This window comes from Macaca nemestrina, chromosome 4, assembly GCF_043159975.1.
Source record: "Macaca nemestrina isolate mMacNem1 chromosome 4, mMacNem.hap1, whole genome shotgun sequence".
NCBI lineage: Eukaryota > Metazoa > Chordata > Mammalia > Primates > Cercopithecidae > Macaca > Macaca nemestrina.
Window position 1 is genome coordinate 177,142,661 of NC_092128.1, and position 23,775 is coordinate 177,166,435.

The 23,775-nt window shown below is 38.6% G+C and overlaps 2 protein-coding genes across 3 annotated transcripts in view; both read left to right on the top strand.

Moving 5' to 3' along the window:
* LOC105472687 (solute carrier family 5 member 3) overlaps positions 1 to 19,792 on the top strand; it is a 32,443-nt gene extending 12,651 nt beyond the window's left edge. The window contains exons 1-2 of one of the 2 annotated variants that reach the window (XM_071095656.1): positions 1,463 to 6,652; positions 8,464 to 19,792. In XM_071095656.1, the coding sequence (XP_070951757.1) occupies positions 8,796 to 10,952 (2,157 nt within the window). In that variant the 5' untranslated portion in view covers positions 1,463 to 6,652; positions 8,464 to 8,795 and the 3' untranslated portion in view covers positions 10,953 to 19,792. Of the gene's footprint in view, positions 1 to 1,462; positions 6,653 to 8,463 lie in introns of those variants that run through there. The other variant, XM_071095655.1, reaches the window with a different exon arrangement.
* Positions 1 to 23,775, top strand: part of LOC105472689 (mitochondrial ribosomal protein S6) — a 67,374-nt gene that overhangs the window by 12,653 nt on the left and 30,946 nt on the right. The window lies entirely within an intron of this gene.

A 23,775-nucleotide genomic window follows, 5' to 3' on the forward strand; every position in this document is an offset into this window, starting at 1 on the left:
TTGAAGTCTCCCAGCAGCCTTTCTCCTGAAGGTTGTAGCATCCCTGTACTCATAGCCTGGGTGCATTACTTCAGGGCTTACCGGTGGTGATTTTTCTCATTACATTAGTCCTTTTGCATCAGTTAGCTGGATTTTATCTGACTTGTGTTTATTTGTAGGTTTAGTGTGTGTGTATGTCTTCCTGAAAAGTGTTGTAAAAGGATGCATTCTTCATCTTTATTTCAGAAAGGATGTTCATGAACTCCCTTAGTGATCCTCTCAGATGTCCTCAGTTTTCTCATTTGTAAATTGGGAATCATCATGTCTGCCTCTTGGGGTTTTTGTGAGGATTAGATGAGCTCAAACATGTAGTGTGAAAATAGTGGTTGGCACATGGTGTTTGGTAAATGCTAGTTACTAAGATAACTTCTTTAGTTTTGTGGGAACTGAACCCAACTGTAATGGAGAGGTGGAAGAGGGAGTTCTTCATGAGTTCATATCAGGGTGCTTGGGTTTCTGTTGGGTGAGCTGAAGGGAATTGTTGCTTGCCGGCACTGACCTGCTCTTTCAGCTGTGTGGAAACGATTGCCAGACAGACACGCACAGGAAAGGTCTGCACATATCACTGCACACTAGGAGGTGGATGTTGACAATTGCAGCAGTAAAACTCGAAACACATTACACAGTGGAGTTAGCACAGTGAAGGGAAGTGGACCAGTCTGGTGGTAGGCGGTAGGTTGAGGGAGATGGTGGCTCTAGATACAGGTTTTTACTATGTCATGGTCCACTTAGATTTTTATCTGAGTGAACGTATTTGCCTAGTCCAGTTTGCCTTGTCATTCCACATACCCTCAACTGGAGCTATTTGAGATTGCAGATCACTGGTGGGGGAGGGAGGAGACTCTTTTTCCCTTTAGGCCTCTTTAATCTGCATCTCTTGTCGCTTAAAAAAACTCACTGTCTACGGTAATATAGGATATTGGAAGTTTAGCAGTCTTGATGGTGAAGAACTTAGTTGTTAATATTTGATTTGTTTATTTAACAAACATTTGAGCACCTGTAATATGTAAGATGGTGTTCTGGACACTAGGACACATCAGGGAACAACACAGAAAATTCTACCCTCATGGAGTTTACATACATGGTAGTGAGGAGACAGAAGAAACGTTTAAGTTTTATAGCATGTTAGGTGTGGAGTACTGTGGATAAATACAAAGTTGGAGAGGAGGCATTAAGATGGTCAGGGAAGTTAGTTTGTGCAAAGACGTAAAAGAGGAGACAAGTCTTGTGGAAATCTGGGGTTACAAAGTGTTGCCTGCATAGGAAATAGCCAGTCCCAGAGGCTAGTTTGGTCCATTGTGATGAAAGGGTTGACTGCTTGCTGTGCTTGTGCCCTGTAGTGGGCCAAGGGCAGAAGCATGGAGACAAGAGGCCAGGACAGTGATCTGGGTGAGATGGATTGGTGATTTGAACCAAGGTGCTAGTAGTTGTCTTTGATTCTGGATGTATCTTAAGTAGAGCCAACAGGCTTTGCTGATGGATTGATTGCATGTGGGTTGAGGGAGAAAGTGAGCAGTCAAGGATGACTAAAATTTTTGGACTGAGCAGTAGTGAGGATGAAGTTGCTATTCTGATAATGGGGAGGATTGAGAGTAGAACAGGTTTTTTTGGGCAAAAGCAAATTATTCATAACCCTGAACAACAGGCAGCTACAACACTTCATCCATTAAGAGCAGTTGTCCATAGATTTTACTGTGAGAACCCTCGCATCTGTAGATTGTACAGCTAATTCTTCAGCTTAATGTTTTAAAGTTTTGGGAGTTGATAGATAAAGATTGGCTAAGATAGAATCCTATGGCCTGTGATGACTGGGTCAAGTATAGAATACGCCTTAAGACTTACTATTTTTCCCCCTCTGGTGGAATGACTAACACTGATAAAAAGAATGAAGGCAAAAAGCCTTGAACTTGGATGGTGAGAACATAGATGGGTCTGGTCTTACAGCTGACTCATCCGGGCTTTGCTGTATATGAAGCCTATGCCTGGGACTTCTTTTTGTTTTTAATCTCTTTGTTTTCTCCATACACATCCATTCATATGATCACACAAAGATTTCAACTGGTTTTTATCTTACGTGCTGTTTGCAGTCTTACTTTGTTAACAGTTGTTATATACCCATCTTGGGTATTTTCAAGTACAACTTTTTAAACATGCATGATCTTTTATCAATATCGTTAATGTTTCTTCCTGTCAGTAATGTCCTTTTCATTGAAGGTAGTATTGCATAGTGATTAAGGGCAAAAGCTATTTAGACATACAGATGGGAGTGCACATCCTGGCTTTAACACAAACAACTGTGGCCTGGAGTGAAATATACTACCTCATGGCTTCAGTTTTCTCATCTGTAAAATGGTCATAATAATTGTACTTATCTCATGATTGTTAAAAGGATTAAAGCAATGCACATAAAACTAGACATAGTACCTAGATGGTGTTAGGACTTAGGTTAGTGTAAGTTTTTTTTTTTTTAAATTTCCATTATTTATAGTTCACTTATCTTTGATAAACAGTCTTTTACAAGCAGATAGTGTTGAGCCTCTTGAATTCTCATTGAGTTACACAAATGTTTTGGTCGAGATTACATAGTAATAGGCATTACTGCTCTGTTATTTCATATTTTCTTTTCTTTTTGAGACAGATTCGCTCTGTCGCCCAGGCTGGAGCGCAGAGGCGTGATCTCGGCTCACTGCAACCTCCGCCTCTCTGGGTTCAAGCGATCCTCTCGCCACAGCCTCCTGAGTAGCTGGGATTACAGGCACGTGCTACCACACCTGGCTGATTTTTGTGTTTTTTTGTAGAGATGGGGTTTTGCCATGTTGGCCAGGCAGGTCTCGAACTCCTGGCCTCAAGTGATTCACCCACCTTGGCCTCCCAAAGTGCTGGGATTACAGGTGTGAGTCACCATGCCTGGCCTGTTATTTCATGTTTTCATTTATCTTTAAGAAAATGGGTTGTTGGGAGTTGGCTCCTATATGTGATCTAGTATCTTTCACATAAAAGTTAAAACCAGTAGTAGTTTCATAGTTGTTCTTCCCTCATTGACTGTCATATCTATAAGGTCTTATTTCTCTGAGATTTCTTTAAAAAAATTCATGATGAGCCAAACTTGTTGGTAGAATCGGGTTAAAATGAATATATCTTGGGTGGAGTGTGTATGGATGAAGTAAATCTGGTGGTTTATGAACTTTTCTAGGTGAATAAGATTTTATTTGAGGAAATGGTTTACTTGGGAAATTATCCATTCTCCCCACTCCTGTCCCGGGAGAAACTGATAAAAGTAGAGCTGTTCTGGTGGTAGAGGGTTGGGAGGAGGGCCGCAGTCCCTCTCTACTCTGCCTCAACTTCACGCATCAGAATACAGCTTCAGCACCAATTGAGTCCAGTCAGAGCTTTGTATAATTATTAACTTTTAAAAACTTGAGGGTGCAAGTTTAATAGAAATGTTTTGTCAAAAAGATTTAAGGGCAATTCTTTATATTTTAGGTACGGTTAAAGCATTATGGTACAGGTTGAATATCCCTTATCTTAAATGCTTGGGACCAGAAGTGTTTGGATTGTGGGATATTGCATATTACTTGGTGGCTGAGCATCCCAAATCTGAACATCCCAAACCCCAAATGCTCCAGTGAGCGTTTCCTTTGAGCATCTTGTCAGTGCTCAAAAAGTTTTGGATTTGGGAGGAGCATTTCAGATTTTTGATTTTTGAATTATGGATACTTAATCTGTAGTGTTGTCTTTAGCTCCACTTACAATTTAAAACTGGCTGGAGTTCAGGCCAGTTGTATTAGGAAAACCTGTTTTGCTCTGTGTTACTGATGAACCGCTACAATACCCTAGCTCCACATTTTTAAAGTAAGCAAGGGTTGAGGACAGTCCTGTGTGAGTACACATACACTTTGCACCAAGCATTGGTAGTCTATTCCACAGCTGGAATTTGCTTTCCTAGACCTTGAGTCAAGGTGACAAAAGTGAAAGCTTGTATGAAAAGTCTTAAGAATTTTATATAAATTTTTTCTTTTTGTGTTTTACTTGAAGTGATTTAAGTAGGAGCTAATAGTTGATGAGACAGTTGGGAGTCTAAAATGTTAGAGAGAGCTGCGTCTTTAATGCATTATTTTGTCTAGTTCTTCTATATATAAATAACTTGGAAAGATCCTAATATGCCTTGCACATAGTTGACAGTTTAATTTGAAAGGAACTAATATTACTTCTAGTATATTCAGGTTGTAGGGAGTAAACTGACATTTACTGAGCCACCCTCCCCATTGCACTGGGCAATACTAGCTTTCTGTGTTACTTATTCCTTATAAATCATAAGGAGCAAGTTGGTTTCATTTTAAAAGCTAGACAGTTGAGGCTCATAGGGATGAAGTTGTTGCCTGAGATCCTACAGTTAGGAAGTGACGGAGCATGGATCCCACCCCTTAACAACTGTGCTGTTTTCTTCTGTACCATGCCACCTACATAGATGTGGTACCTACACCCACCTCCCTTCTTACAGAATCATGAAATCTGTCTTGTCTGTTGGGGTGGGGAGAAAACAAGCTTGGGTATGCCCATGTTTTTTGTTTTTGGTAGGTTACACAAAAGTGATTGTAATTCAGGTAATTAGGTTTTCAGAGGTGTCTGTGTGTTCTATAACCCTAAATTATTAGCTAAGTGAATATTTTTCGTTTGGATCAGAGGATGAGCAGGACTTACCACGCTTACCATTGACAGAGTGCTGGGCTAGGCGTCTCAGATTGTACCTTGAGTGTGTGGTTTGTAAATTGACTCCAAAGCTAAAGAGGTGGTTGTTTGGTCACATTTAAGATTATTGCATTCTACTCTTTGCAGGCCTGCCTGTGTCATTGAACTTATTATGACTTGAAGCCCTGACTGAGTATAGGAGATAATTTTTCTTGTTCCTTTTTTGGTTTTTATGGCAGGTGATTTTAAATTTTATTAGTTTTTATTATTTATTATTTTTTTGATAGTGTGCCCATATATCCTGCAGTTTACAGATAGTTCCAGAATAATTTTCTGGTTTGGAAAATAAATGATATGGTCACCCAGATAGTACAGGAGAGATCTGGTCATGATAACTACATTTTGGTCAATGTGGTTATATCACCTGAAGGAAGTGGTTATTTAAATTTGGTCTTACCTTTTTGTCTCTATTTGGTCTATTTGGTCAAATGCAGCAAATATTTACATTTACACTTCTCTATTTGGATTAATTCTTCAGTTGCAATTTAATTAATCCAGATACATGGAATAGAACTAAAACTGCATTCTAATTCTTTGCAAAACAATAAAATACTACTTTCTGAGAAGGCTGCCTTCTCTTTTGGGAAGAAGGGGAATCTGCTCTGTTTCAAAGCACCTGTGTGTTCAGTGTTTGGCTCAATCTGCTCATCACCACTAGGGAACTGTTTCTTTTTGCATTCTACAAGTATAGTCCCATTACAGAAGCTTTTTAAGAAAAAAAATGGACTACCAAGGAACCCACTTACAAGCTTTTCATAACTGTACCTATTTTATTGTCTTATAATTTTTACTTGAGAGGTTTGCCTGAATGGTGAACTGTGACAATAAGGCATATATAAATATAAAAATACAAGTTAAAAAGCCTCATGTTAGCTGAAGATTCTTCCATGTATATTGTAAAAATAAGGGAACCCTGGACAGTGCTCATTGTATTTTTTCTTTAAAAGGAAGAAAAACATATATATATATAACATACTGTATATTCAGAACCATTTTTAAGGAATGTACAGTTTATCTCTTGAAAGACTGAAATTCAAGGCTGTGACTATGACTAGAGTGTAAAATATAGCTGTATTGCATTATAGTATTTTATATATTCCTACAAACTAAATTGACCTGTTTTTGGTTTTGTTTTTCCTTTTCCAGTCTTTACCAGGTGCTGGTCTCTGCATGTATTTTAAGTTGGAAAAATCTAGAAACCTACCCACAGACTGGTATGGTATCCAGTGAGAAGGGAACTGTCTGCAGTGGCTTTGAAGGATCTGAGGAAGGCTAGGCTGAGATTTGAGAATTCAGCCTTGAGCTAGTGTTAGGCTATTCTCTGCTACCTCTCCTGTGGGCAGAGCAACTTTACTAGAGAAGTTAGGAGTTAGGGCTAGCATGAGAACTTCATGTAGTTTGAGCATTCACCAGACAGCAGAATATAGCTTCTATATCTACCTTGCATAAATCAGATTTAACAGTGAAAAACAATGTTACTGATAGTAACAGTGCTTCCCAGTGATTGAGGAAGTGCTTGTTTTCTTTTTGAGCACTTTGTTCTCTGAACAAATAAGCTGCAGCAGCTACTATGACGCATAACCCACCCTATTTCCCCCCCAGATAAAACCACAAATACCCAATGTTTTTCTTTCCCTTCTTTGGAAAGCATGGTTGCTACTGCCATTGGGAAGAGTGATACCTGATTAGCCAGGTAGCCTTCTGAAAATTGAAACAAGTGGCCTGAGGATGACGTGGATGGCTATTGGGTAGCAGAGAGCCCTGGAGGCAGGGTTTCATAACTACCAACAGCAGTTTTCCTTGTAATTGACACAGCAGTTTTCATTGTAATTGACAAGCTTCCCTTACGCAGAAACATTTAAAGGTACCCTTTTAAATAATGTTTGCTAGTCATCTGATTAGATTTTATTTAAAATTTACATGATTCCTCCTACATAATGTCAAAGCATTTGTTTAAAAACTTGAAAACTTTTGGGGGTGGGGAAGGTGGTCATGGAAATATGATTATCTTCAGGATTTGGCAGGTATGAAGTGATACAAATCTCAACTTTTAAGATTTTTTTTGTTTTTTTACTTTTCTCTGGCAGTCTTATTTATGCCAGCCATTGACACTTAGAAAGCATTTAAATCACTTTTCATAGCATAATTATTGTAGTGCTTAATGCTTTAAAAAGGCATGCAGATGGGATTGAGACATTTCTATCCAGGCAGCTTTTTCTGCATTAGACCTAAGAACCTAATTTTGTAGGGCAGTGGTCTCTAGGCATTATGTTTAGCTCCTTTTGTCAGTGAGAAGTGTGTTGTAAAGTTTCTAATACTGTGGTCTGCTGTGAACAGTTTTGAGAAGAGGGAGCTTTAGTATCATTTATAGGACTTAAAAGGAAAATGCCTAGATTCATGAGAAAAAGCATGGAAAAACATTTTGCTCTGAGGTTGCTTTACTGCAAAAGGAGAAATCACTTAGAAGTTAATGTGTGGAAGGCATTAGGTTGAATAAAAATGTTTTTTCGTATTGATCTGTCAGCTGCAATTACAATTAACTTTGAAAATTCAGTATTTGTCTCTTTTTCAGGAGAAAAGACATCAAATTAATACGTTTAATTTTAGGTAAATTTAAATGTCTGTTTTGCAGAGTGATTATCTTAATCCAGAACTGAGAAATTCCTGATGGTCCTACTGAAGATTTATCTAATGGTCAACAAATGTCTGTTTTGTTGAGGTTTGGCGGAGATAATAATAAATCATTTTTTAGTCTTCAGAAAACTTTTCTCCTCTTCCCTCTTTTCTCTGCTTCCCTATGCCCTTCAACAAAAAGCATTAAAAGGAAAAAATACTCAATAAAATCATACCTTTAGTCAGTGCTGTTATCCTCTCAGAGGTTCTTTTGGAAATATTGCCTGATGAAAAGGAAGAGAAGGAAATTACCTCTTTTAAAGTTTTCTTTTTATTTTCTTGCAGCGTCTTCTAACTAGCAGAAATAATACAATTTTTGAGTTGTTTTGTAAGTTGGATATTTCTAGTTTTGTGTGGAATATCTTGTTTCCCATTAGGGCAGGGGACGTCTCACAAGTTCTAGGTTACTGTATGACTACTATATCCATTTACTGGAGTTTAAGAAGCTTTATAACAATACATTTCCAGAGACTGGGCAGTACTTGGTTTTCTATATTTAAATTTTCTGAGGGTAGATGATAACATCTAGTAAACACCACCAGGTTCCATCCAGGACCCTAACTGGCCATAAAGTTAGCCCCATACTCTCTTAGGATTCATAGTATTTTAAGATTTCATTTTTGTGCCCTTATTATTAATTAGTGTTTTCTTCCCTTTAGGGTGCTTTAAGATCTTAGTACCTGTTCCAATCTGAGACTGCCACAGTAAGACAAGAAAGGGCAATGCTGTGGTAGGCAGTTAGCTGCTGAAGTTAGGCCACTTAGTTACGAAGTTGATTAATTTTTGTCCTTAGTTCAAAATGATTAATATTCTCACTGACATAAGTATCAGCTGTGATCATATAGATTGCTCTTTCCTGTGGAACTGAAGTGTATTTAAAATTTTTTTCTTTTTATAAAGAATGTCTTGTTGCGCCATGTTTGCTAGACTGAAAGTTTCCTCATCACGTGGTGAGACCCTCCTCTAATTCAATCTTTGTCTTTTGTCTTTGCTGCCTTGCAGGGTTGGTACAGTAGGCTTCACTAGACTTAGCTGCAACTCAGAATTTCTCCTCCAGCACCTGAGTAAATGCTGATGGTCTTGTGGAGAGTGGATTAAGAGTACGAGCTAAGTTCTCAATCCCAATTAAGAAGCGGAAAATTTAAACTGTCTTCTTCAAAGTTTATCACAACCACCACCATCAAGACAGCAAACCAAAGGACAAAGACTTTGACCTGCTGTGTTGCTCTGTGTAGTCCAGTTCACGTATGGTTTACAGACTTGGCTGGGGTTACTAAAAATAAATAAAGTTGGACACTTCTGTCATTGGACGCTATTATTCACAAGTTACCAGAATGAGAGCTGTACTGGACACAGCAGACATTGCCATAGTGGCCCTGTATTTTATCCTGGTCATGTGCATTGGTTTTTTTGCCATGTGGAAATCTAATAGAAGCACCGTGAGTGGATACTTCTTGGCGGGGCGCTCTATGACCTGGGTAGCAATTGGTGCCTCTCTGTTTGTGAGCAATATTGGGAGTGAGCACTTCATTGGGCTGGCAGGATCTGGAGCTGCAAGTGGATTTGCAGTGGGCGCATGGGAATTCAATGCCTTACTGCTTTTACAACTTCTGGGATGGGTTTTCATCCCAATTTACATCCGGTCAGGGGTATATACCATGCCTGAATACTTGTCCAAGCGATTTGGTGGCCATAGGATTCAGGTCTATTTTGCAGCCTTGTCTCTGATTCTCTATATTTTCACCAAGCTCTCAGTGGATCTGTATTCGGGTGCCCTCTTTATCCAGGAGTCTTTGGGTTGGAATCTTTATGTGTCTGTCATCCTGCTTATTGGCATGACTGCTTTGCTGACTGTCACCGGAGGCCTTGTTGCAGTGATCTACACAGACACTCTACAGGCTCTGCTCATGATCATTGGGGCACTTACACTTATGATTATTAGCATAATGGAGATTGGAGGGTTTGAGGAAGTTAAGAGAAGGTACATGTTGGCCTCACCCGATGTCACTTCCATCTTATTGACATACAACCTTTCCAACACAAATTCTTGTAATGTCTACCCTAAGAAAGAAGCCCTGAAAATGCTGCGGAATCCAACAGATGAAGATGTTCCTTGGCCTGGATTCATTCTTGGGCAGACCCCAGCCTCAGTATGGTACTGGTGTGCTGACCAAGTCATCGTGCAGAGGGTCCTTGCAGCCAAAAACATTGCTCATGCCAAAGGCTCTACTCTTATGGCTGGCTTCTTAAAGCTCCTGCCAATGTTTATCATAGTTGTCCCAGGAATGATTTCCAGGATACTGTTTACTGATGACATAGCTTGCATCAACCCAGAGCACTGCATGCTAGTGTGTGGAAGCAGAGCTGGTTGCTCCAATATTGCTTACCCACGCCTGGTGATGAAGCTGGTCCCTGTGGGCCTTCGGGGCTTAATGATGGCAGTGATGATTGCAGCTCTGATGAGTGACTTGGACTCTATCTTTAACAGTGCCAGTACCATATTCACCCTTGATGTGTACAAACTTATCCGCAAGAGCGCGAGCTCCCGGGAGTTAATGATTGTGGGGAGGATATTTGTGGCATTTATGGTGGTGATCAGCATAGCATGGGTGCCAATCATCGTGGAGATGCAAGGAGGCCAGATGTACCTTTATATTCAGGAGGTAGCAGATTACCTGACACCCCCAGTGGCAGCCTTGTTCCTGCTGGCAATTTTCTGGAAGCGCTGCAATGAACAAGGGGCTTTCTATGGTGGAATGGCTGGCTTTGTTCTTGGAGCAGTGCGTTTGATACTGGCCTTTGCCTACCGTGCCCCAGAATGTGACCAACCTGATAACAGGCCAGGCTTCATCAAAGACATCCATTATATGTATGTGGCCACAGGATTGTTTTGGGTCACGGGACTCATTACTGTAATTGTGAGCCTTCTCACGCCACCTCCCACAAAGGAACAGATTCGTACCACCACCTTTTGGTCTAAGAAGAACCTGGTGGTGAAGGAGAGCTGCTCCCCGAAAGAGGAACCATACAAAATGCAAGAAAAGAGCATTCTGAGATGCAGTGAGAATAATGAGACTATCAACCACATCATTCCCAACGGGAAATCTGAAGACAGCATTAAGGGCCTTCAGCCTGAAGATGTTAATCTGTTGGTAACCTGCAGAGAGGAGGGCAACCCAGTGGCATCTTTAGGTCATTCAGAGGCAGAAACACCAGTTGACGCTTACTCCAACGGGCAAGCAGCTCTCATGGGTGAGAAAGAGAGAAAAAAAGAAACGGAGGATGGAGGTCGGTACTGGAAGTTCATAGACTGGTTTTGTGGCTTTAAAAGTAAGAGCCTCAGCAAGAGGAGTCTCAGAGACCTGATGGAGGAGGAGGCTGTTTGTTTACAGATGCTAGAAGAGACTCGGCAAGTTAAAATAATACTAAATATTGGACTTTTTGCTGTGTGTTCGCTTGGAATTTTCATGTTTGTTTATTTCTCCTTATGAACTTAAGGATATGGTGAGACACTAACTTAAGACAATACTGACTGGTCTTTGGGGAAAAAAAGTTATGTAACTGTTGCATCTCTCAGGCATTGTTTACGCTGTAGGTTTTAGCCAAATTTTACTTAGCAGAAAATCATCTATTTACAAGACTTTATTTTCCCGGAGATGGATGAAAGTAAATCTTCAACTTAAGTGAAGCAAAACCTAACAGACTGAATTGTGCAAATGTGGTTTTAAATTTTGCATACCAAAGTAAGGAGAGACCAATTATTCTCACAGAGCACTTAGAGCAGAATATATGTTACGTTACCATGAATTAAGGTATACTGTCTGCACTGCCAAGTCTTGGCAGACCTTCTTACCCTGAAGTAGAAGATTTGCTCATTTCTAAATTTTTTTTCTGTCTCTGTAAGCCCTCCTACCATTAAGAAAAACTTATTTCTTAGACATTGTACAATTAGTTATGTACTGAAAATCGAATGTGCTTGTGTGATACTTGTTTCAGGACAAGTTTGTTTGCCAGGTTCATTTTGTTAGCATGAGCCTACGGATTCTGATTGCCAAAAGAAAGAATGTTTTCCTGTAGGTATTTTTGTACCACCAGTATGGAATGTTAGGGAAAAACTTTGTTCCAGTTCCTTTTTTTTTCTTTCTACTTTCAAGTTTAAGTGAACCATACTGAAATGACCAACAAGTCTGCCTGTAAAGTTACATGTCATGATTGTATTGTTAAATGACTATGGGGGAGAAAATGAAGTAAATGTTGCTGATGATCCCCATATTTATTGATCATATTAAGGTTGTTCATACAGTTTGGAAAGGACCAGCCCCTAAGCAGTGTTTAATTAACTTATGCTAATCAGATGATTACTCATATATTCTGCTAATTTTCTAGCTTTGTTCTTGTTATTTGGAAAAATTATTAGCCAAATGCCTTCCTAAGTGGATCTAGTTGGAAGATATGTCCGGAAACCTAAAGAAAAATTGACGCTGCCTTTGTGTGCTGGATTGCTCTACTTGATTAGATCATGATATATCAAGGTTCAATTTTTAGAGGGAAAATTTAATTCTCATATCTTATTGCATCCTTGCCGAGTTTTTCCCTGATTTTTCTTTTCCTCAAAAGACTTGCCATCTGTACACAACCTCTGTGTTTTTGTTATAGTGACTTAGAGCATGAGGATATTTCAATGCAAGCTGGCCATCAGTAACAGAAAACTCAGTGCGTACTTTGCTGTTGTTAGGTTGTCAATATAGTCTTTCTGTAGGATGGATAGCATGTTTGAGAGGTGCCAAACAAGAACTTTTGGGGTTAGTAGTGTGTCTTGTGGAGGGTATTACAGGACTGTGTAATTATAGGACTCTAACTTGACATGGCTTGGCACCCACTTGCAGCTAGTGGGTGGGTACAGGGTACAAAAGATGTTAGAGAAAAGCTCTGCAGATTATGTACTTCTGTGTCTTTGTGTGCTCAACACTGTCCTTTGTCCTCCATGAAAGATGAAGGAAGCAAATTATGTATGTACTTTCTTTGACTTTCTTTAATCTCTGATACTTTTTAGATTGCATGATTTTACTAGACTTGTATTTAGGGAAATTACTTTCATAAATACTTTTGTAGATTTTGAACTCAGTCTTGTTTTTAATTTTTTTGTAGTCTATAAACTAGTTTCATTATGATGGACTTGATTAGTCCAAAGTTAATTTTAGAGATCATCAGGTAGCGTAGTGTCTTCCCATGATCAGGAGGCTTTCTGATGGACTGAGTCTGTAAATGAAAAAATAATTTATGTATGAATAGCATGTATATCTGAAGAGCTTAGACTGCTAGAGTGCCTTGTAGAATTTTTTTGTCAGTTTTATTCTTGAGGTTTATAATTTGGGGGCCAAATAGAGATCATCCTTTTCTTGTTTGGAGGTTGAGGCTGCGACATGTTCAAGGTCTTATTTGGGAAGTCTTATTTGGGAAGAACAGAAACCAGGTCTCCAAATCTGGTCTTATGGTTTGTTTAGATGTGTCTGGACAAATGGTTTGTCAATGTTTTGTCCTGTTTTCTCAAAGGAACTGTTCTTCCTTTGGGACAACCTTACGGTGTTTGGGAAAGTAATAAGATCCTGGATTTTTCAAATTAACATTAAGTTGTAAGAACTAAAATTTTCTTTGAACGACACTGCTTTTTAATTCGGTGATAATTGACATATTGGCTGGGCAGCCTTTCTGTCTCTTCCATATCCAGCGTAAATGAATAGGAGGTGTTTGTGATTTTTTTTTTTCCTCCCTTTATTTAACATTGAGTCCTAATAGTTTGGAGAATTAGGGTCCCTCTACCTTCTTTCTGCTCTTAGTAAGATACATAAGGTACATCATCTTGTGTCTGTGTGTATATAGCAGTAGGTCAAGTTTAGAGTACTAAAGTCTGTAAATAAGGAATGACTATTAGCATATTCATTAGAGTTGTTTATTCTTGCCAGTATAAACATCACTTTATTTAGACTAAAGTCCCTGAAGCTTGTCTTTCTTATTGCTTCCCAGTAATAGATAATGTGCTCGAGTAAGTTTGTGAATTGCTGATTGCAACTTCATTCAGGGACCAGTTTCCAGTCTATATTTCATTAGAATGATTGTTCCTGGAATGATACATGGACTGTCTTAAGCTAGCGAAGTGTTCATACTTTACACTGATTAAATGGGTCCTAAATGATGACATTGGTCTTTAGACATTAACATGTGTATATTTTTATATTAGCTCAAGCTAAGGTTCAGAATTGAAGATTGATATTGACTAGAATAGCTAAAAGTCAAAATGAGGTGAGGACACTGGTCTTGGAAGGTAGAGAAAAATAAATGTCTTACCAGGTGTTAATGGTATCCCCAGTTCTTAGACTTTTGTCTTCTCAGGCAGTTTTCGTCCCAAGATCTGATGAGAAGGGCGTATTACATTGGTGTGCAGGATGATTATTGCGTATTTTGTGGGACCTCTAATTTCCCTGGTAATCTTTAAGAATATTCTGTTCTGCCACCCCCAGAGAGTAAACACTTGAGCCACTTTCTTCTTCACCAGCTATTCTTTCCCGGGGGTAATTATGCTTTGTCTTTAGATAAGAGAAGCATCAAGCAATAGCAGTGGTGCTGTGTCCTTTGGCCTAAATTCAACAGATCTTATCTCCTAGGGCTTCCTTTTCACTTGGCTCAAAAGATCTATTGTCTTTGGCACAAAGAGGCTGGCCAGGGTCATGTAGCCGTAGCTTTTAGGGATGGTACCTCAAGAAATTAGCTGGGACCTATCACTCTGAAACTTCACATTTTAAGAACTGAGTTGAGGGAGTTGTTATGCACTTCTGTAACCTGAGGCTAAGCAAGGGGTTCAGTCTTGTGAGGGCCAATTGAGTGTGTCTGTATTCACAGTCCATGGCTTATTTCTCTATAGTGGGCATATGGATCTTCCCCTCTGACTTTGAATATCATTTGGTGTAGCCTATGGGTTATTTTCATTCTTTACCACCAAATAAAGTGGCTTACTGGCTACTCAGTTATTTGCTACTCAAAGGTTAGGTCTTCCCTGTTCCTGCTTGGCAGTGTTAAAGCTTACAGGGTTACCTTATGTTGATTCCCCTGGCTCATTTTCATCAGAGGCATGATGACTGGAAGGGGATCACATGGGTCGCTGGTGGTGACACCTCACTATTTCCTAGGTTTGAGTAGAGAGATGTACACAACACTATTCCTGTTAAATTATGTGACCACAGAGACTTGCCAGGACAAAATTTTCCTAAGAAATCAGAAAAATGATTAAGTGAGATAAGTACCTGGGTGACACAGACATTAGCCCGTTGGTAAAAGACAACAAATATTAGTTTAAAATCTGCATATGTAGAATCATTTTCATTGGATTCTAGAGCTTGAAGCACCTTGATTCTCAGCTACTTTAAACTCCTCCCCATATAAATTAGGGCACTAATAAATAAGATTCAGCTTGTTAAACCCTGATTTGATGTTTGAGCATTATAAAGTACAAAGTTTGTTAATACAGTAGAGATAATTTAGTAGAAAAATGCTTTGAGGCTTCAATATTTGTAAGATTTTGCATTAGCCAGGTGCTAGGTTGTTGAAGGCATTTCATTGTTGATAATAGCCTGAGCAGACTTCTTTACAAATGGGATATATTTCTATATGTGTATATGCCCACTTACCATTCAGAGAGACTGGTCTTTCTCTTTGTCTTCCTTCACGTTACTGTGTCAGTTCTACACCTAGTCTTTTCAGCACTTAGCAAATTCAAATTTTGATTTGTCAGCTTAGTTCACTTTAAGGCATATTCGCTTGATGTGTGAAAGTGCCATTTTGCCCCAGGATTGAGGACTTTTAGATCCAAATAATGATTCATTAAATATAATTATGCTTTAGGTATACTGAATTTCTGTTAGCTTAAAATGTTAATTCTGGAGAATGATTTTCTCACACTTTGTGTTGGCTAATAATAAAAGCACTATTTTATTCTCAGAATTCCTTTTTCAAAAATTAGGGAGAGAGCAGTAGTGATCATTTATGTGAGCCCCTTTGAAATGATGGTGTCAGAGTGCAGAGAAACAATGGAGTTTGTTTTGATGCCAAAAAAAGTTTTTTTTTTTTTTTCAGTAAAAGTAAAAATTTGGGATTAGTTGGCATACAGAGAAACCCTTTTGTACTGGAAGGTATGGGGCTGGACTGTGAAAAAGTAATCTTTCGATTGCTAGACTTGGTTAACTTAGGACTGCAAATCTTTTTCTTCTCTCAAGGTCACTTAAAATGGAATGTTTTTGTCAGACTGTCCTCTGTTGGAATACTTTAGCTGTTCAGCTACTTATAATGTTTTTATTTAAACTTCTCTCTCTCCGATGCTGAGAATAAGGCTTTAAATTACTGATTCACCTTTAAAGGAATGTTGTGAGAATTGATGTAATTTGTGTTTCTGTTTCCATCTAAACTTCTTTATAAAAAGAGGGATTAGTTTTTTTGTTTTGGGGTAAGCACCTAATTTATCTGGTAACCAACAACCCTAACCATTGGCATACAGTCTTTCATTCAGAAATAAACAAAAACTGTTTGGTGTATCTGTATGATTGCTAATCTTGTACACTTTACTTTTTGGGCAGTACCATACATAGTCTGAGGCTGTTGACTTAAACCAATAACCTTACTTTATGTAATGACTCTTAAATTTGGTTACCTGGGTTCACAGCCTGCTTGAAGAGAAAGGATGCTAGAATAAAGTAAGCAGCTGAAGAGCAAGCAAATCAAGACAAAACACAGTGGTCTCAGATTCTTAGTAGTGTAGGAACAGTGGTTTTGCTCCGTACCACCGAAAAGCACTGTAACATAATTGTTGCCCATGATACTGAAGCTCTACCCCTCACTTCTAGGTTGTTTACATTCAGAGCTCTATTAATAAGAGGAATACTTATTACAGTGAATTTGACAACAGCACAAGTTGGCAGTAGCTATCCCCAACCTAATTTATCTTAGTAAATTCACCCTGTTTCCTAGTGCTGCTGGATAAAAGGATAAAAGTGTTTACTTTTTATTGCTCTTGGACAGAGTAGTCTAGATAAGTTTTCAATTTATCAACGTAGCTTAGACTTTTGTAAGTGGAATGTTCACTAGTAACTCATCTTTTTGTTGTTATAATTGGAAATAGAAACGAGGCTTATTGCTATTGTAGAAATCCCAAACTGGCAAAGGCCAGTATATGTAGTATTCCATAATATAACCAGCTTATGAAATTTACGTGTTTGGATTAGTGCCTTCTGGTTACCAGTATTGACTCTGCTTGTTTGCACCTTTCCGTTCTTAACAGAAAATTTGTATTTGTTATTCCTTTTAAATTTTGTCATAACTAGTGAAGGAAGTAAAAAAAACACACACACACATGCATTATATTTACATACTTTACTTGCAGCCTTTATTTAGTTTCAATGAAACCAAGTAGTTCTGTATTTGTGTTGCAGCCTAAATGTTGTTTCTTTTATATCCATAATTAAAAATTTAAAGTTACTTATGTTCTGTGATCTTAATTTTGTTGTTTTTCCATTGTAGGTTGATAGGTATATCTGAGAACAGGTACGTGACAACAGTTTATATTCCATGATAGAAAGCTAAAGTCCATAGAAAGCACAAAATCATGTTCACACATTAGTGTATCCACACATAGAAAGCACAAGACTAATAGTATTCTCTGTATCCCGTAAGTGCCAGTCATAAAGGCCACCAGGTATTTGTCTCAGAGTTGCTATGAGGACTACAGTATTGATAAGCCCAAGACAATGCAGTATCTAAACTGGTCCTAATTGTAAGGGATCCAAAGGAATGATCTCAGTAAGTTTGTACCACATTGATAGAGGGAGAGAATATAAGTGTCAAGAATGCCAAAATTATATTTGGGGGTTACTAGCTAAAATGGGGTTTGAGGACTTTTTACTGCAACCTGAAACTGGAGACACAGGATGGATGTCTAGGTTTTTGGTGGGTGAAACAGGTGACACATTTCTGCTTTAAGCTGTAGTGTCATTGGGGTTTTTTGTAAAAAAACCTTAAATCTTTTAAGAAATATTACCTCTTATCAACAGTGCCCCCCCCCCAAACATGCAGAAAGTCATACTTTTAACAGGGCAAATACTACTCGTCTTTGATTTTTTTGTGTACTTTTGTATGTGAGAGATGAAGTTACCTTTATTTTTTTCCTATACTTGACTGTGCTTCATTTTAATAAAGGATAATTTTATCTGAGTGTTCTGAGCATCAAACTAATTCTGAAGCAGATTTGCTAGAGGTGCTACTTTGCTTTTCACAGTGGGATGGAGAGGATTCTTTCACTTGTCCCATTAACCCTCTTCTAGTCTAGATGAGATGAAATCTGTTAATGTGTGTGCAAAAGAGAACGTATATTCTTCTACTCAGCATTGCCCTTTTCCACCTCCTCACTTCACCTCTGAGTAGCTTGTTTATCAAGAATGAATGAATGTCTTTGTCTTAAATTTTGCCCATGTGTTAAAAGATGTAATTCTCAGAGTGGGAGAGAAGTGACTACCTTTGTTCCTACTCTTATATAATTATCTCTTTAGGGAAAGACTTGGTCAACTCTAATATATCTATAAGGAAGACTATATCTGGTGTGGACTAATATGAGATGTTTTAGAAGAGTTAACCTGAACACTTTGAGGGAGAGATTATTCTTGCCAGCAAAAAGCTAGCCAGGTATGAGCCTACCACATTATTTGAGAATATCAAACCTCAGGCCTGGGGGGATGAGGGGAAGAAGAGTAGCAGAAATGCAGGAAAAAGAAGTTTGAGTAACATCCTTGGCTTAGCAACATGTGATAATGCAAAGCTGTTACAACCTGTTAATCCTACATACTATGTGTTCTGTACCTTTACATGTTTTTAAATTTAAGATAGTTTGTTAGAAGTGTACAAAAGAATGCTTCTGGAGATTTCTTTGGCAGAAATGCCTTTCATTTATAATTTCATGGAGAACTGCTTTAATTAGCCTAGGTGAAAAGTAGTCCTAGCAGTGTAAATATGTATAATTAGAGTTTTCTAATTTCACTGTGAGATCTCTAACTTTTGAGTGGCAAACAGATCAAGTCTTTTGCTCATAGACTTTTCTGTGGGGTTATTAAAATGCAAAAGCTTTATTTTTTTTAAATAATGCCATACTCCGTTAGTGTCAGATGATGGTATGGAATTCGTTCCCTTGCTTTCCCCCACTGTTACTGCTTCAGTTTCTAGATTGCCAGCAGAGTTCAGAAGTAGAGCAGGGATTTACCCATTCTTTGCTTGGACATTCCATTTTCTTTTGTCCAGACCCATGTTGGCAATCACGTATGAACTGTGTTACACTTCTCAGTGCTTTTTTTTTCTTTTTGATAAGATGGATATCAAAAATAGTTGCTGTGCAAAAGTTAGTAGTCTTCTTCAAGAAGAAAACCAATTCTTTTTCTAATAATACCTGTGAAATTGCTTCATTCATTCATTTATTTTTAAGCCAAATGTCAGCAGAGTGCTGCTGCTTTTATCTAGTAATTTTGATATGTAAGTATTAATGCATTTTTAAAAGATGTCTACATTGAAAAAATGTTCTTCCCAGTGTCCTGCTTATGATGTTTTGTTCAGATTTTTTGTAAGAGACCAGTTAGTACACTGGGGGTGCGTGTTGTGTACATGTGTCATTTTTGTTAGACATTGTTGACCAAATGTGATTATAAATGAAGTTGATGAACATTAATTTTGTTATTAGTGAGTTTTTTGAATTGTAAGTGGATTTCCAGTTTACCCTCTGTTGTTCACAGCTTTTTTAAGATTTGACTAATTGGATCCATCTCATTGTACAGTGTTTTAGTTGCAAACAGAAAGTAGAATTTGGTATAAAGCAGGTTATTTCTATATTGAAAGGAGTACAGTTGAAATTGTGGATTTAAGATTGTTAAAATCATGACAATTCTAACTTGTCTATTCTAACCTACTGTGTACAATCTGATTTTTTAAAATTGTAAACATGTATGATCTTGGTTTCATGTGTTTTTGAAAGTGTTATTGTTTAAAAAATGAAAAAAAAAAGCATATCTGCTAAAGAGCTGTCAGTTTTCATTACTGACTCTGTAAAATACACTGTTCCTTGTGTACTGTGTGTTATTTTGCCAGCTGCTGCATTAGCCTTCAGAAGTATTTGGAAACTTAAGATGAACTACATTTCTTGCAAAGTACATTCCTTTCTGTGGTATTTTGTCCTGTAACTGAAGTATAGTAATTATTTTATGGAAATGTTAGCAATTCTGTACCAACTTTGAATAAAATGAAAAATTTATATTTCTGTGACTAAGTATTTTCAGTATGAACACCTCCACAATGTAGTGGTCTGGGTCTCAGAGTTGAAAAAGAGTTTGTACCTCAGTTTCTTTTGCCCTTCGCCCATGAATGGTTTCCAGTGAGTTTCCCTCTACTAATTTTTGACATTTTAAATCTTTGTAAACACTGACTCACAGGTATTGAGTGAGAATAGGATTATATGTAAAACATAGAGTAAATTAAAATATTCTTAATTTTTTCACTTCTAATTTTGAAATTTCAAGTTACAGGAAAGTTGTTAAGAATGGAATGAGGAATTTAGGACTTGACTTCATCCAGGCTCACCAGGGGTTAACATACTGCCTGCCACATTGGCTTTGCCATTCTTCTGAAGCATAAATATTTTTTCTGAACCATTTGAGATACTATTTGCAGACATCGTTCCCCTTTACTCCCTGAGTACTTTGTGTGTATATTTCTTAAGAACAGTCACTCATAATTATCAAACTCTGGACAGAAACAAGTGATTTTGAATCAAAAGACTATTCAAATATTCCTGGGTCTAGTAATGTCTTTATAGCAGGTTTTCCCCCCCTTTCAGAAGCCAGTTCATTGCATTTAGCTTTTATGTCTTTTGCCCCCTTCAATCTGGATCACTTACTGGCTTTTGTCTTTCACAGTACTGACTTTTTTTTTTGGTGGGGGTGGGGCGGGAAATGTGACTTGCTCTGTCACCCAGGCTAGAATACAGTGGTGTGATCTTGGCTCACTGCAGCCTCTGTCTCTGAGCAATTCTCGTGCCTCAGCCTCTTGAGTAGCTGGGATTACAGGCTCTCGCCACCACACCTGGCTAATTTTTGTAGTTTTAGTAGAGATGTGGTTTTGCCATGTTGGCCAGGCTGGTCTTGAACTCCTGACCTCTCAGGTGATCCCACCCTCCTCGGCTTCCCAAAGTGCTGGAATTACAGGCGCGAGCCACCATGCCCAGCCTGTATTGACATTTTTAAAGTAATACAGGCCAATCATTTTGTGACTGTCCCTTTTCAGTTTGGGTTTATCTGTTCCCTCTTGATTAGATTCACAGTATGCATTTTTGGCAGAAATACAAAAGTGATGCTACACCCCTAAAGCTTCACATTAGGAGGCATTTGATGTGTTGTCCCATTATCGTTGATAGTAACTTTGATACTTGGTTAAGGTGGTGTCCACCAGGTTTCTCCCATGTTACTATTTTTTCCCTTTGGTAATACGTAATTAGTGGGGGGATACTTAAAAACCATGTAACTAACCTATTTCTCATCAAACTTGAACCCCTAGTTTTAGCATTCATTTATCTAGGAATCCTGCCTAAGTTGTTACTATGATGGCTATTTTCTAGCCTTTTTTTGATGGGGAGGATACTGAACTCAAGAGCTTCCCCTTTTCCCGTCCATTTGTCAGTATGAACTCCTGGATTATTTTGTTCAGTGAGTTATTATTCATGATTATTTTGCTTAGATGTTTCCAGATTTAGCTGGTTTCTTTATCTATAGTTTCTTTGTCCTTTGTGATGTTTCCCTCAATTCTTGAGTGCTTTGCATTTTCCAGCGCAGTAAGATGTCCTGGGTGCACCGTGTCATTTCCTTGCTTCAGTCTGGGGATTGGGCATTTAGTAAGAGTGGCTTGGAGTACTCACTGCTGTAGGGGTCTCATGACTTCTGGCCCCTTTCAGCGTACAGAACTAGGAAATACGCATAGAGTCACATGTCTTTTTAAAATTATTTTTATTCTTTATTTTTTTATTTTTTATTTTTATTTTTTGAGATGGAGTCTGGCTCTGTCTCCCAGGCGGGAGTGCAGTGGCACAATCTCGGCTCACTGCAAGCTCCGCCTCCTGGGTTCATGCCATTCTCCTGCCTCCGCCTCCCGAGTAACTGGGACTACAGGTGCCTGCCACCACACCCGGCTAATTTTTTGTTTTTTTAGTAGAGACCGGGTGTTTCAGTCAACAATGGATGACATATATGATGGTGGTCCTACAAAATAATGGAGCTGAAAAGTTTCTATAGCCTAGTGACCTTGTAACGTACCATAACATGTTACTCCTGTTGGTGGTGGTGCTGGTGTAAACAAACGCTGCTGCCAGGGATATGAAAGTGGACGGTAATGTCTTAAGCTTTCACGCTCACTAACCACTCACTCACCCAAAGCAACTTCAGTCTTGCCAGCTCCATTCATGGTTAAGTGCCCTTTATGGGTGTACCATTTTTTATCTTTTATACCATATTTTGACTGTACCTTTTCTGTGCTTAGATGCTCAAGTACTTACCGTTGTTGTGCAGTTGCCTACGGTATTCCCTGCAGTAACTGCGTGGGTTTGTAGTTTAGGAACGGTAGGCTACACCACATAGCTTAGGTGTGTAGTAGGGCACACCATCTAGGTGTGTGGAAGTACACTTTATGATCGTACAAAACAAAACTGCCTAACGACACATTTCTCAGAGCATGTTCCTGTTGCTAACTGTGCATATCTACAGATGCCTCCAGTTCTAAACCAACTCCAGTGGTTTCTTCTTAGCCTTCCCTTGGTGTTTGTATTTCTCTTCTGCAGCAGTGAGAAATCTGATGATACTGATGCAGCTCATTTTGTTGAATCCTGTAACACCTTAGAATTAATTTTTGCATGGATAGAGTCTTTATTCTACCTCATATTTGTTTACAAGTTTGGCTGAATGTAGAATTCTACCTTCTGAAATTTGAAATCATAAGACCATAGGAATCTTCTAGCCTCTAGCCTCCGTGCTCTGAATACAGTTTCAGTCAGGTGCCTTGACAGAAGCTTTTCTGGGACAGTGCTGGCCCTGGCAGGGTTCTTTCAGAACGGCAGCTCCGCTTGGGGACTGTGATTCTCCCTGCTCTCTTCTGCTTAGAGCCCCTTTTGTTTAGCTCTTGGACCTCCTTGACTGGTGCACTTGGTTTCATGCCTTTGCTCTTAATTTTCATCTCTTTTTGCTCTTTCTAGGGCAGTTTCTAAACTTTATCTTCCAACCCTTCTGTTGAAAAAGAAGAAAGTTTCTGTCAAGTTTTTCAATTTTAAGAGCTCTTTTGTTCCCCAAATCTTTTTTTGTAGTCTCTTATTCTTGTCTTATATCTTGTGTCTTCTCATCTCTGAAGGTACTGTCATCTTCCATTCCCGCGTTATTTACTTCAAGATAGTTTTTTTCTGTGTTAATCTTCCATGTTAAAGGCTTTTCTCCGATATATGCTGATCTGCTTATTTTTAATAGGGTGGAGCATGCTGACATCATGCTTGGGCCTGCAACGGCCTGGCCGTGTGTTGGGTTAAGTCCTGTGATATCTTTAGAATAAGTCAGGCTTTCCACAGAATGTTTTGAGTTTTAAACTGAAGGGTAAAAGGCCTTTTGCCATGATTGTGAGAGCCAAGTGGGGAAAGAACACAGGGGCCCCAGCATTCACAGCGTGCATTTTTTCCTTAATCTCTTCTTGGTACAGTACTGCCATTTAGAGCTGTGCCTGTGCCCTCCAATGCAGAGCCCTCTTCTATCTGCCACAGAGTATAAACCTTCAAATATGCATCTCAGGATCCAACTAGTCCTTCAACTTTTGACCAATTGTATTTATTTTAGTGTCACTTCACCCCCACTTCCCAGAGGTGCCCGGTGTTGGTTTGGTTGATTCTTAGTTTTTCCCATTGTTGATTTTCTACTTCTGCTTCCTTTCTTCCAAAATATTATTGCTGCTGTTTCTTCTCGTATTCCTGTAAGGTTGTACCTGGAAAAAAAAAAAATCCTGCACAATAGGTGCATCAAAACATCCCATTGTTTACTTTGAATATGTATCATTTTTATTTGACAATCATACCTCCATAAAGCTGAAAAAAATCTCTTTACAGTAGTTCTAGTAGGTTTTCAGGTGGGAGCTAATTAGGTGCTTGTGTTGAATCCTCTGTCTTGCCTGGAAATTCTGGTACTCATTCTTTAACCTTTCAAAGGTTGAAATTGC